The following is a 14545-nucleotide window of genomic DNA, read 5'->3' on the forward strand; positions in this document are numbered from 1 at the left end:
TGGCTCTTAAAATTTAGGGATGCTTTTTAAAGTATTTAAGAAAAAACTTTTTAAAGTTGGCTTATGCTTATTAAAATTAAAAAAAAAATCTAATACAATAAATATTCAAAATTACCATTATTAATTATTAACACCAGATTTTATTTATTTTCTCACACATATTTTTTACCATTATAGTGCCATTAAAATCCTCATATATTTCTAATTTTTTAACCTAATCTTCACAAATTCTAACACAATCTTCATATATTTTTTATTTTTTAACCTAATCTTCACAATTTCAACACAAATACATCTCTATCACGTATTAGGTATGAACTTCTATCTATTTATATTATTTTTGTGTGTTGTTTTTGTATTTTTTAGTAAATTTTGTTTTTTTTTTTGTTCTTTAAAATGTGAAGAAGGAGACCTAGTTTATTAAAACCAATCATAAAATTTTTCTATACCAACTTTATAAACATCAGTCAAAATTATAATAACAATATGTATGTGTAAATGTAGATATGTAATTTTATTTATATAAAAAATTTATTTATTATGTCTATGTTTATTATGAATTGTTTATTTTATAATTATTTTATTTTAAAATATTATATAAAATTTTAAAAAATTAAAAAAAAAGATTATTCTTCGTTATAAATATGTTTATTATAGTTTTTTTAATTTTTAAGAGTTAATTTTATTAAATACAATTATAGTATTTATATTTATTAAAAATTATTTTTAACGTGAAAATAAAGTATTATAACTTTTAAAAAACTGACATAAGCTATTTTCGAAAAGTAACCGATCGAAAAGAATTGGAGCATCAATCACTGTTATATAGTAATGTTCTTTATGTTTTGTGGTTTATTTTGAAATCCCGAGGAAGGGTTCCTTACAATTTGAATTTCTCCAAAGAAATTGGATATTACAGAATAGTTAAAAAAAAAAAAGCTTCATGAGAATTCGAAAGATTATCCGAACGGGTACGTGGGTTGGATTATAGGATGGGGGCATAACTCAAGACCCAAAATAAAAATAATGGAGTGTACAAGAAAGGAGAAAAAAAAAATTACTCTTCAGTATTTCACAGTTTCAACAAATTTATCCTCGAGTTACTTGACTTGTCTTTATTAGGGAGTCAAATGACAATTCCTTCCGTCAACTCCTGTCATGGGTGAAATTCACATTAGTTTCTCAGCTTGTGAATAGTTGTGACTTTTTCAATGAATTTTAAATTTAAATCTTATCAATATACATATTGTTTTCTTGAGGAAACGTACTCAAAAAACATCCTTTTGTCAAATAATATAATGATTTAATACAAAAAGTATTATCATTATTATTTGTACTATGCTAAATGGTTAATAACAGTTAATTATTTTATTATTATTAATATTAATAATATTAATAATAATATTATAAATTTGTAAATATCTTTTAATATTCTACTATTTACAAAATTTAAATGTCATATAAATATGTACATAAAGAATGTGTCATTAAAATTAAACATTATTTTAGTATAAATTTTAAAATTCTAACGAAGTAATAGGTACCTAATTGATTAAACATATATTTCATATGTTAGTACTAAAAATCACACACATTACTTATATACCTCCAAATTCAAAAATTTATAATTTTAAGCAGCTATATGACCTTGTGTTCATCCTGATTTCATGAATATTTACAAAAATAAAACCTCTAGAATTCTCGATTAGAGCAGCATCACTCCTACATTCATATAGGTAAAATCCTTTAATATTATCATTTCATTAACAGTTTTAACTCACTCTCCTAATTTATTATAAATATCACTAACTTCTATACCTTAGTACTCCAATTGCTAAAAAACTTGTTATTACCCATTAAACCTTGAAACTAGTGGTCTACTAGAATAAGGTTAGGTTCCCATCATTTAACAACAATAGTTTTTAATCCCATTTTAGCAGTAATCTCTTTGAATTTATTCCTTGACAAACCTTTAGTCGAAGGGTCAGCTAAATTTCTTTGAGATCTTACATAAGTGATGATAATTAGACCATCATCTATTAGTTGCTTCACAAACTCATGTCTCAAACTTATATGTCTAGATTTTTTATTACAAACCTTATTATATGCTTGAGACATGATTGAATCACTATCACAAAAGATTGAAATGGCTGTCGTCTGTTGTGGCCACAACTTTATATCATATAACAAATTTCTTAATCATTCCGCTTATTTACCTGTAGCTGATAAAACTACAAACTCAACCTCCATAGTATAATGTGTAATACATGTTTGTTTATTTGAGACCCAACTTATACCTCCACCACCAAGGGTGAAAATCCATTCTAAACTGGATTTGTCATCACTAAAATTTGTAATTCAGCTGTCGGAATAACCTTTTAAACCTGCGGATAATCACTATAATGTAATCCCAAGTTTATGATTTTTTTGAGATAACCAAGAACTCTTGTTATACCTTTTCAATGTTGATTGCTAGGTTATCCTATAAACCTTGATAATTTATACACAGCAAATGCTATATCAGGTTTGGTACAATAATGCATTATATACATTAGACTTCCTATAGCACTAGCATATTCTAATTGTGCTATAGGTCTTTCTATGTTTCCTTCTAATTTAAAATTAGGATCAGAGTGTATTGGATTCTTCAATTGTGAGATGATTAAACTTTTTTAATATCTTTTTGATATAATGAGATTGACTAACTTCATTCTTATGCACCTTTATGCCTAATATTGTATCAATTTTATTCAAATCCTTCATCTTGAATTTAGAAATTAGATACTCCTTCGTTACATGAATTTTTTCTAAATTTGTTTTGATGATTAACATATCATCAATATATAAACACATGATTACTCAATAATCTTTAGTAAATTTTGAGTAAATACATTTATTCGCACTATTAGGTGAGAAGCCATTTGATAACACTACTGAATCAAACTTCTCATGTCCTTGTTTAGACGCTTGTTTTAGGCCATACAAAGATTTAATTAATTTACAAACTTTTTTTTTTTCATTTTCGGGTAGCACATAGCCTTTTCAGTTGCTCCATGTATACTTCTTCATTAAAATCTCCATTTAGAAAAGCCGTCTTAACATCCATTTGATGTATATGAAACTTGTGAATGGATGCTCATACTATAAAAGTCCTAATAGAAGTAATTTTTGTCACAGGTGCATAAGTATCAAAATAGTCTAAACCTTCTTGTTGTGTAAATTCTCTGGCCACTAACTATGTTTTAAAGGTTTGTAATAAACTATCAGTATTATACTTTTTTTTTAATACTCACTTACATTCTATAAGCTTTGATCCTGGAAGCAAATCAACAAAGATTTAAGTATTGTTTGATAATATTGAGTCCATTTCATTATTTGTTGTTTCTTTTCAAAAAGCAGAATTCCTTAAACTCATAACCTTTTTGAACGTTTGAGGATCACCCTCTGTGTTCATCACAATAAGAATATTGTTTGTCACTGAATCCCTAGTTCTTTCTACCAAAAAAGTGATAACCTGAGAAAAAAAATACCTGTCCTGTTAAATTTTCATATAATTGTATCCTCTCTATTAGATACTAGTCTAACTAGCCGTAATCTCTCATGAAATTGATTGAGTAACTCTAGCTCCCATTAGAATAATTCTCTCCTACACTGAAAGTTCCATATTCACTCTAACCCATCCCATAATCCACAGTCCCCTATGACAGATCCTTGTTGATTTGAAATAGAGAAGAGTCTCGGAAAACTATCTTTCAAAGAGCCACTTTGTAACCAATCATCCTGCCAGAATCTAATACTTCTGCCATTTCTCAACTCCATAGACAAACCACTGATCATCATATCTCTTACCTCTTGTTCTCTAATATTAAGTTGGCAAATATCTTTCCACGGGCCACCTCTTGATGGTAAAGGCTGTTTTGACAACATTACAGATGGGTTCAGCTGATTATAAGAACAAACAACCTTCTTCCACAACGGGCAATCTTCCTTCGAAAAGCGACACCACCACTTGAACAGAAGCGACACATTTCTGATTAAAGCATCTCCTACCCCTAAACCGCCCAACCTTTTCGGAGCTTGCACCAATTCCTATTTCACAAGAGGTATACCATTATTCCCATCTTCTATACTCCATAAAAACCGTCTTTGTAGCCCTATAATCCTTTCTGCAACTGCCTTTGGCATTTTATACAAGCTTAAGTAGTACACTGGCAAGCTATTAAGAACAGATTTTATGAGAACCAACTTATCAGCTTTGTTGAGAGACTTTGCTTTCCATAGGCTGAGCTTATCTTCCACCTTGTCAATGATTGGTTTCCAGATTTTCACCAACCGAGAATTTGCACCTAGAAGAATTTTCAAGTATCTGATAGGTAGAGTAGCTTCAACACATCCCAACAAACCACACATATTTGCCACTCATTCCTTCTCACAGTTAACCGAAATCAAGCTTGACTTATCAAAGTTAATGCTCAGGCCAGACATCAACTCGAAGCAACGCAGAAGTCTCTTATAGTTCACTAGTGTCTCCATTTTCTGTGGGCAGAATAGGATGGTGTCATCTGCAAATTGGAGATGCGACAACTCTATGTTGTCACTCCCCACCAACAATGGAGAAATGCGACCATTCCTGACTGCCTCACCCACCATCCTGTGCAAGACGTCAACTACAAGAACAAACAGAAAGGGAGAGAGAGGATTTCCTTGTCTAAGACCTCTCTCCATCTTAAATGGCTTGGATGGTGACCCATTAATCAACATTGATATAGACGATGTAGTCACACATTTCTTCACCTATGTCCTCCATCTAAGACCAAAACCCATCTTCTGTAGCACAATATCCACAAAGTACCATCTCACCCTGTCGTACGCGTTCTGAAAGTCCAATTTGATTATTGCCGCTTGCTTCTTGCGCAATTTCAGCCAATGGACCATCTCACAAGCAATGAGAGCACCATCGTGTATTTTGCGACCTTTTACAAACGCAGACTGAGTCTCTCCCACTAAGCCTGGCATCACTGAATGCATCTGTCTCACCAGTACTTTGGATATCACCTTATAGACACACCCAACCATGCTAATCGGCCTTAGGTCTTTGATTTCCTTTGCTCCCACAAATTTTGGAGCTAACGCTACCCATGTTACATTAGCGTCCGTGGGTAGCTTTGCACTTTGGAAGAATCCCAGCACAGCTGTAATAAATTCTTGACCAATCTCATCCCAACATTTCTTTATGAAGTTCATATTGTATCCATCACTACCCGGCGCTTTGTTGGACTCACAATTCCAAATTTCCTCTCGGATCTCCTCCGGCGATGGCATCACCTCTAACAATGTTGCATCTTCGTCATCAATCTGTTTTACTAACCCATCCCGGATCCTAATCATAAGAGCAAATTCCTACCAATACAGATCTTTATAAAATACTGTAATAGCAAGCTTTATTCTGGCCTGGTTCCTCACTAATCTGCCATTAATTACCAGAGAATCGATTCTGTTGTTCCTCCTTCTAGCCGACGCCAGGTTATGGAAGTATCTAGTGTTCTTGTCCATGTCTCTAGCATGTTGAAAGCGAGACATCTGCTTCCAATGGATCTCCTTTATGGCATACCACTTCGTAGAACAAGTCACAAGTGCCTTCCATCTGGCCTCCACTGTTCCGTCATAGCTACCAGCACTAACCATATCATCAATCTTCTTAATCTCCTCCTCAAACCTCTTTATCCTGTCATCCATGCCGCCAAAATTGTCCTTATGCCATCTCCTCAGCGGTATCGTCAAGGCCTGCAGCTTATTAGTGAACTGAGCCTCACCCAAATTTTGCCACTCATCCTTCACCATCCTCAAAAATCCTTCATGTGTAAACCAGGAATCCAAGCTTCGAAAAGGTCTTGGACCTGCACTCACTGTTGTATCTTCTGGAATCAACGGGCAGTGATCTGATAGACCTCTTGGTCGAGTATTTGGAAACTCCTCAAGCCACTCTACACTGACAAGAATCCTATTAATGTGGCTACAAGAACGACCTCGAAACCACGTGAACTGCCGATCAGTTAACGGTAAATCCACTAACTGTAAATCTTGCACCCATTCTTTAAAATCTTCCGCCGTAGCCGGCAGAGTAGCAGAGCCTTTCCTTTCCTGCAACCTTAGTATCTCGTTAAAGTCCCCCATGAAACAAAACGGAACTTGACATAAGCCCACAATGTAGCTCAACTCCTCCCACATCATCAGTTTCTCCCTCCGCGTATGTGCTCCATACACCAAGCAAAATGCACAGTTCAAGTTATTTTTTGTCAACAAACCGTCAACACATAGCCACCCATCCCCTTTATAGCAGTTCGACCGTTTAAACAATAAATCTTCCCACATTAACAATAAGCCGCTAGACGCACCTACTGATTCTACATAGTCCCAACCCACTGTGTCACATCCCCACAAACGTACTACATCAAACTTAGTCATTACCTCCCTCTTGGTTTCAATCAAACCTAGCATATTTAATCTATACTTTTTCTTCAACTCTTTCACCATACTTAACTTCCCATCCCCTCTTAGTCCTCTAACATTCCAGCAACTATAAATCATTTAATTGAATTTTTACACACCTTGCTATGTTGTTTGGGCCTGCTTTTCCTAGCTTTCTCTTTCTGTTTTGCCATCCTTCTCTTTCCCGCAAGTTCTTCATTTTGGCTTTGTAAAATCGCCATAATGTCTTCTTCTTCATCATAAAAAACCGCACCAGATTCCACGGCTAACTTCCATGTTTCCTTATTTTCAGCCAACTGTTCTTCCTCCGTAAACCTCTGGTCAGCAATTTGATTTGTAACTTCTGCTCCTGTTCCGAATCCAACATCCTCAGTAGCCCATTCTTTGACGTTCTCATGTTCCACCGCTTTGTCTTCACCTGCTTCTACTACCACATCGTTCTCCCTCTCTTCCAATTGCAATATTTGGTCCGTCTGATTTGCCCGGTCCATTCTTCCTTCAGCTAACTCCTCCGCGTCCAGCCCGTGGTTGTACCCGTGCACCATGATCGACGCTACCAAGCTCTCCTCAGTTATACCACCACCGCCCCATGCTTGGCTTCCGTCCAGCACTTCCAATCTGCGCAAGCCTTGAGCACGCAAGATGCCACCTTGTAGCGCAAAGGAACGTGACTCATAGTCCTTGGCAGCAGCGTGAACTGGAGCGTGTGAGAGTTGTAGCGCTCTGCTCGTGCAGCCTTGCGCAGCAGTCACAAGGGAAGGCTCTGCCTGCAACAAACCAGGATCCGTGATCATCCTTCCACCCGGCCCAGCTTCCTTGGATCTATCTTGTTGAATGGGCAAATATATTTGGTCATGATACGGCAGCCCACCAAATTGATGGCCCAGGAGTAGCGTTGTCTTATAACATTCTTTTTGGGCCTTCTTATTTGTAAAACCCACACCCTTTTCCTCTCGTCCTTTGTTCCTGCCTTCAAAATTCTTGGACCTACTTCCTTTGTCAACCCAAACCTGTGTAACTGTTCTTTCCGACTCAATCTCCGCTGAATCATCAAAATTCTCACAATCAACCTCCCCATTAATTTCTTTAATTCTAAACGAATTCGTTTTCCATTGCAGTTGATACAAATTTAAATGCTCTTGATTGCATTCGTTTAAAAAAATATCTGATGTTACCATTCTACCCTTATCTTCACCACTTTCGTTAGCCCGTGTCATGATCAGCTCAGCCACCGGATCCCACACTGTCGCCATGGCCACCATTCCACCACCCTGTGAACTAGAGCTTCCACACATTGGCCTAACGATTTCCTCTTCCGTCAAGCATTTTTCTCCATATGTCTCGCAACCCACCTCCTTTACAAAGACATCAAAGCTACTAGTGCCCACAGTGATATGCACCCATTCCTTAATTATGTCAAACACACAAGTGTCAATTAATACTCGGCCAACACTGAAAGATAAGGCGGACTTTGTCATTTCATCACATTTTACTACTTTCTCCCATAGATCGCCTATCGAGTTGAATGTATCCACAGACCAAACATGTAAGGGCACTCCATAACATTCTAACCAGACTCTTCTAGTCTCGCTGCATTCTGATTCCTCCCATCGCCAAACGCTATGAAAGAATTGCAAAAAGCTATTCATTTTGAAGGTATAGGCTTCCTCTGCGTTCTTCACAGAATCAAAAACTAATAAGGCTTTATATGCTCCAAGTTCTCTGACTTCAACAATCTGAGAAAAGTTCTTGCTGATTGCTCTCTCTAACGATTTGAAATCAATAGCCGTAGTCGTTCCTCCGACCAAGCTTTTCAGTAGCCAATCGAAGTTCTCTTTTGCTATTGGGACTTCAATCTTCTTCGTCCAACCATTCTCATGTGGGTCCTTGATAGAAAGATCCTTCTTCGTTGCTTCCACTCTTGTAAGACCTTTTTCTCTCTGAGGTTGCCTACTTCCTTCAACAGATCTTGCAATGCCTCCCTTACGTAGCCCAGTGTTCTTCCCTTCCATATGCCTTCTATACTTAGCCTCACCTACGTAGATTGTCTTCCCCCTTATGCACGTTTGATACATTTCTGATATAGCCTTCACAGCCCCCCTTTCGTTGTATAGTGAACAAACGCAAACAAAAGAACCTTCTCATTTTTTACCTTCCAAGCAAGATAAATGTCATTGATTCGTCCTGTCCAATGGAACAAGTGATAAAGTTCTTCCTTCGAGATATCTTGTGGCAGATTGTTGACAAAAACGGTGAAAGAATCGTTTTCCAAGCGTTGATACTCTTCTCGATTCCAAATCCTAGGATCCTTTATCTGTAAATTCCTAGCTCTACTCCACTCAGTGTTTCCCACTCTCACTCTCTCTCTCTCATTTCTCATGTATTATCTAATAATGTAAAATGAGTATAAACAATTTTTAAAAATAAAATATTATAGATACTCACATCGTCTACGGAATTGGATCTCTTTTGTAAAGATCATAAAGCATGAAACAAGGAACATCATGAGACATGGTTGCTGGTTTAAAACGTATGGTCTACATTTAGTTTCTTTCATTTTAGTTTTATGAACACATATTTTAGGGAGCTGAAGCGCAATAGTAGCTGAGAATTGGGAGCATTTCATTAACATGTCTTATGAATGTAACTTTCCTTCAAACTTTAATTATTGATTAACAATTGTAATCAGGATTATCATTTTAATTATTTTTAGAATTCTTAAAAAAAATCTATTTTTTTCAAGAGATGAGTCAGAATCAGAACTTTTAATCATTTTTCATATAAAGGAGATAAGTAGATATTTTATCTTGACGTATAGGAAATAACTATTGAACTTTATATAATTAATAATTTAATATTGATTTTCTTATTTTGGGGTCTAGCAAAAAAAAAAAGAAAAAGAAAAGTATCAATTGATGTATATTTTTAATATAAAATATTATAGCATGGCCCTCCTGCACCAATGTATGAATACGAATAGGCGAATACCATGACTTTGAAAAAGTTTAAAAAAGTCAAAGGGTCAAAGAAAAAGGAAAAACCCGCAAATGTAAGCAAATTATCATCAACCAAAAAAGGAATAAAGTCTACCAAAAACCACCATTTATCAAGTATATTATATGGTAAAAATTTATATTCAATTATTTAATATGAAATTAATAATTAAAAATTATTAAAAATAATTTAATTTAACATATTAAATTTTTAACTATTAATTCTATAAACATAGATCTTTTAAAATGAAAAGACTAATAAAATAATAAATAAAATTTTAATCATCATTAAATTTATATTTTTTATTACATATAAATTTTATTATTTTTGTCAATGAACTATAGCTCAAATGACATAGTCTCTTTATATTCATTTAAAAATTATAGGTTCGAATCTCATTCCTAACTTTAGAAGAAAAAAAATTTATTATTTTAATTTATAATATTTTTAAATTTATTATTTTATTAATATTCTTATTTTAAAAATGTTTCATTCCAACTTTACATTAAAATAACTGTCGCTGAGTCGTCTTCATCATTTTATATTCACTAAGGATGACATATATTGATATATATTTGGTTCATTCATAGCAATTCTGAAATGCAAAATTATGGGAATGAAAAGTTCTAACAATTGTGCTACAAAAATTATAACAGCTAGCTATTTATCACATAATAATAATAATAATAATAATAATAATAATAATAATAATAATAATAATAATAATAATAATAATAATAATAATTGTCAAAATGTTGGAAAACCAGTCAAAAGTCAAAACCGCAGGGCGTGTGAATTAATGGTCAAAGAGGCCAAAGAAAACAAAACCAAGAGAAAGCATGCATGGCAAATACAGCAACTAAAGTATTATATACCAGGATATGAAAACTTTTTTGTGTCCATATCTGCTATTAAATTTTGTCTTAAGAACTGACCCAATCTTAATTTATTATCTTTAGTTAATGTTTATTGGTTTATGAAAAAAGCTATTTTTTTTCGCCGGGATAACTCATCATGTCATGTTTCAAATTGAATTTTAATTTCTACACTTTTCTCTTAATTAAGGGTTGGTCATATATTTACACTTGGTGCAAATACACCAAACTCAACAATTTTTTTAAATAAATTTTTTGACCGAAACATCAGCTCATTCAGATGCTTGTACGAAAATTCATAAAATGAGAAAATGAGGGGAAAAGTATTTTAATTTTTCAGTGATAATTTTTATTGTATGTGATATTGTTAAGATAAGAGGATATTCTAAAAGTAATTAATTTTTCACTTTTTAAAAAAAAAAAAATTTACAAGAACCATCATTATTTTAAGAATATCTAAATCTGCTTATTATGTACTAGCTAGTATTTTTTTATTTGATTATTAACTCAAGTACTTGCAAATAGTTGTTTTGAACATATTACCAATTTACCATTATTCTTTATCTTAAGCATAGAAGAATATCATTTTTTTTTCTGTTACATCAATGACAATGAAAGATATAAATCAATCTTATAAAAGTAAAACATACTGTATATATATATATATATATATATATATATATATTAGTCTGACTCGATTAATTAAAAACTAGTATAAGATCGGTTAGTCTGACTTGATTAATTAAAAAGTAAAAACTAGTATAAGATCGGTTTGATTTAAGATATAATTTATTGGATAATAAATCAATTAAAAATCAAAAAATAGGTAAAAAATTAGTTAATTAGTCAAATCAGTATCTTTTTTTAGTTATTAATAAATAATAAATCATAAAATATTAAATTTTAAATTTTAAAAAATATATTTTAAATATAAATATATTATTTTATTATTTTCAATTCAATTCTAATTAAATTTTTAAATATTTAAATTTCTAACCATACTAATTTGATAATCGGTTTGGTTTTCTAAACCTTACTCTATACTATTATGTTTAACGGAAAAGAATTTTTTTTGGTGACAAATGGAAGAGAATTTGGTAACCGCTACATAATTTCTATAGATTCTACTAAAATTATTTTTATATTCATGTGATTTAAGTTTATTTAATTAATTTCCAGTTCTTGCATTAAGATGTAATTATACATCACCATGAGGAATTAGCGTTAAGAATTAAGTTGTGTTTTTAATAAAATTTCAAATTCAATTCATAGTTCTCTGATTTCTCTCTAGTCTGCATATGCTAGTCATCCTTTGAATTATTTCTCTTGAAGCCGTACACGTATCAACCCAAACCCTATTATTCTTTTGGGTGCATATACACGTATTCATTTTTTTTTAGTAGCAGCAACTGATTTAGGGAAAAAAAAATACTAATAATAACGATCCTATATCTCTGGAAATAATTCCAGACAAACAGCGGTTATACGAAAGGAAACACCTATAATCTAGGAAAAAGATACTTAAAAAAAAATATCAAGAACAAAAAGAGAAAAGGGAAAAACTAAACAGAATATTAAAAATTAAATATTTTTATACTTGTCTTATTTTAAATATTAAATTAATTAATTTTACTATCTATATGTTAAAAATTAATTACTAAATTAATTATTTACATAAAATATATTAAAATAAATAATATATATTAAAAATATATAAAATAATATATATGAATATAGATAAATATATAGCGAGTGATTTTTAGTATTTATGTATTATTTTTGCAAATGAATACACAAAATTAATTATCAAAAATATTATTTGTATACTAAAACTTAGTTATTAAAATCAGTCACTAATGTAGTTGTGTATAAATATATGTGTGATTAATTTATTTTTAATATGTATTTATATTTTAATATATATTTTATACTGATGACTGATTTTAGTATACACGTAGCATAGTTGATTAATTATTATTATTATTATTATTATTATTAGATTAGATGAGGCCATGGCCCATGAGGGTGTAAGTTGTATTTTATATAGATCGTACAGTTTTAGTATATAAAATAATATATTTTATTTTGGAATGACCATAGTTTAGGAGATCAATGGCTATACTATAGTCCTATATAAGTAGTTTATGTTTACCATTCTAATTGCATTTTCTCTGTAATCCTCTGCTTCCTCTGTTTCTTATTTCTCTCTCTCTCTCTCTCTCTCTCTCTCTCTCTCTCTCTCTCTCATATTAGAGGCTATACCCTAAAGCCACAGCCATGGCTACAGCTACTGAAGTATTTACTGAGAAACCACTTCAAGGTGTTCCAATCCTTGCAAGAGAGCCTAGTTTCTCATCTTCACCAAGAAGGTACTAATCTCAAATTTTTCAATATCAAAAAAGTTACCAAGCTATCTTTAATTTCTCATTTCTCTCGCCCTTAATAAAAAACATTCATTTGCACTTTTGAACATGATTTTGGATCTCAATAAGCTATAATGTAATTTTATGTTTATGAAAATGTGGTATGCTCCATGAATTCATATTTCAAAAGCTTCAGTCTTTTTCCATTCTTCTCTATATTGAACTCTTTCAATGCTCTTCTCTTCTCTAAAAATGGTTATCACATTTTTTCAATTAAACACCTATAAACCATGGTTTATAAACTATAAATATTTGGTTGAAAATTCTGAAAATGCCGTACACCCCATGAATTCATAATCCAAAAGCTTCAATCTTTTCCTATTCTTCTTCTCTAGAATGAACTTTTTCTTAATGCTATTGGCTTCTCAAAAAAAAGGCTATTTATTACTTTTCAAGGAAACGGTTATAGACCACAGTTCATAAAAAATGAGTACAACCCCATGAATTAATAGTCCAAAAGCTTCAATATTTCCTTATTCTTCTTCTCTAAAGTAATCTTTTTTTATGCTAATATTTGATAGGTTGGAAGGAAAAGTTGCTATTGTGACCGGTGGTGCTAAAGGGATAGGAGAAGCAACAGTGAGAATCTTTGTGAAGCATGGTGCAAAAGTTGTAATTGGTGATGTGGAAGATGAACTTGGAAAGTTGCTAGCTGAGGCATTATCCCCTTCAGTAAGCTATGTACATTGTGATGTTAGCAATGAAGAAGAAGTTGAGAATTTGGTGAATTACACAATCTCAATGTATGGTCAACTTGACATAATGTTTAACAATGCTGGGATCTTAGGGAACCAATCAAAGAACAAGAAGAGCATAGTCAACTTTGACCCTAATGAGTTTGACCAAGTTATGAGTGTTAATGTTAAGGGTATGGCCTTGGGGATTAAGCATGCAGCTAGGGCTATGATCCCAAGAGGAATTAAGGGTTGCATTATTTCAACTTCTAGTGTGGCTGGTGTTATGGGGGGTTTAGGGCCACATGCATATACAGCTTCTAAGCATGCCATTGTTGGACTCACTAAGAACACTGCTTGTGAGTTAGGGAGGTATGGAATTAGGGTTAATTGTATTTCACCATTTGGGGTTGCCACATCCATGCTTGTTAATGCATGGAGAAATTGTGATGATAATGATGATGATGGAATTAATTTTGGGTTGCCTTCAATTGAGGAAGTTGAGAAAATGGAAGGGTTTGTGAGAGGTTTGGCTAATTTGCAATGTACAAATTTAAGGCCTAGGGATATTGCTGAGGCAGCACTTTATCTTGCTAGTGATGAATCTAAGTATGTTAGTGGTCATAATCTTGTTGTGGATGGTGGTGTCACCTCCTCAAGAAATTGCATTGGTTTGTAATGATTTATTTTAATTTTTATGTCATTTATTTATTTATTATTGTTATTATTATTTTGGAGGTATTTGATGATTTTTTTTTTCAAGCTAAGATGAATATCATGTCTTATAAAATCATTTATATTAATTCCTACTATAGATTTTGATCAATTATAATAAGGTAGATTCTAGACGTTTATTATTATTATTATGATAATGATTATGTAATTTTTGTAATACTTAAAAAGAGAGCTAAAATTATGATCATATTTTTTATTATTTAAAAATATTTTAAATTTAGAAAAAAAGATGAATTTAATAAAAAATATTATTAAAATTGTATAATTATAATACGGTCAATAAATTGTTACATTAATTTAAACTTCTAATATTTGTTTAAGTGGATGAATGAGTTAATAATTAATTAGACTAATT

The 14545-nt window shown here is 32.1% G+C and overlaps 2 protein-coding genes across 2 annotated transcripts; one reads left to right on the forward strand and one right to left on the reverse strand.

Moving 5' to 3' along the window:
- Positions 1-3666: 3666 nt before the first annotated feature.
- Positions 3667-4761, reverse strand: LOC140176851 (uncharacterized). Its single transcript, XM_072208405.1, has 3 exons — positions 4434-4761; positions 4099-4346; positions 3667-3987 (listed from the first exon to the last, which is right to left on the reverse strand). The coding sequence occupies exons 1-3, from the start codon at positions 4759-4761 to the stop codon at positions 3667-3669; spliced, it is 897 nt and encodes a 298-aa protein (XP_072064506.1).
- Positions 4762-12520: 7759 nt separating this feature from the next.
- On the forward strand, positions 12521-14185 carry LOC112728114 (short-chain dehydrogenase reductase 2a). The gene is made up of 2 exons (XM_025778121.3): positions 12521-12727; positions 13303-14185. The coding sequence occupies exons 1-2, from the start codon at positions 12636-12638 to the stop codon at positions 14132-14134; spliced, it is 924 nt and encodes a 307-aa protein (XP_025633906.1). The 5' UTR covers positions 12521-12635; the 3' UTR covers positions 14135-14185.
- The last annotated feature ends 360 nt before the right edge of the window (positions 14186-14545 follow it).

The sequence above is a fragment of the Arachis hypogaea genome, chromosome 12 (genome assembly GCF_003086295.3).
Source record: "Arachis hypogaea cultivar Tifrunner chromosome 12, arahy.Tifrunner.gnm2.J5K5, whole genome shotgun sequence".
NCBI lineage: Eukaryota > Viridiplantae > Streptophyta > Magnoliopsida > Fabales > Fabaceae > Arachis > Arachis hypogaea.

Bases quoted from the DNA above. Each gene is read 5' to 3' on its own strand.
- LOC140176851 (XM_072208405.1), bottom strand. From the start codon at position 4,761: ATGTTGATTAATGGGTCACCATCCAAGCCATTTAAGATGGAGAGAGGT. The intron at 4,347-4,433 runs GTGAGAAGGAAT...AAATTCTTCTAG, and splicing joins AAGCTTGATTTCGGTTAACT to GTGCAAATTCTCGGTTGGTG. The intron at 3,988-4,098 runs GTGAAATAGGAA...CGCTTTTCGAAG, and splicing joins GGAATAATGGTATACCTCTT to GAAGATTGCCCGTTGTGGAA.
- LOC112728114 (XM_025778121.3), top strand. From the start codon at position 12,636: ATGGCTACAGCTACTGAAGTATTTACTGAGAAACCACTTCAAGGTGTT. The intron at 12,728-13,302 runs GTACTAATCTCA...AATATTTGATAG, and splicing joins TTCTCATCTTCACCAAGAAG to GTTGGAAGGAAAAGTTGCTA.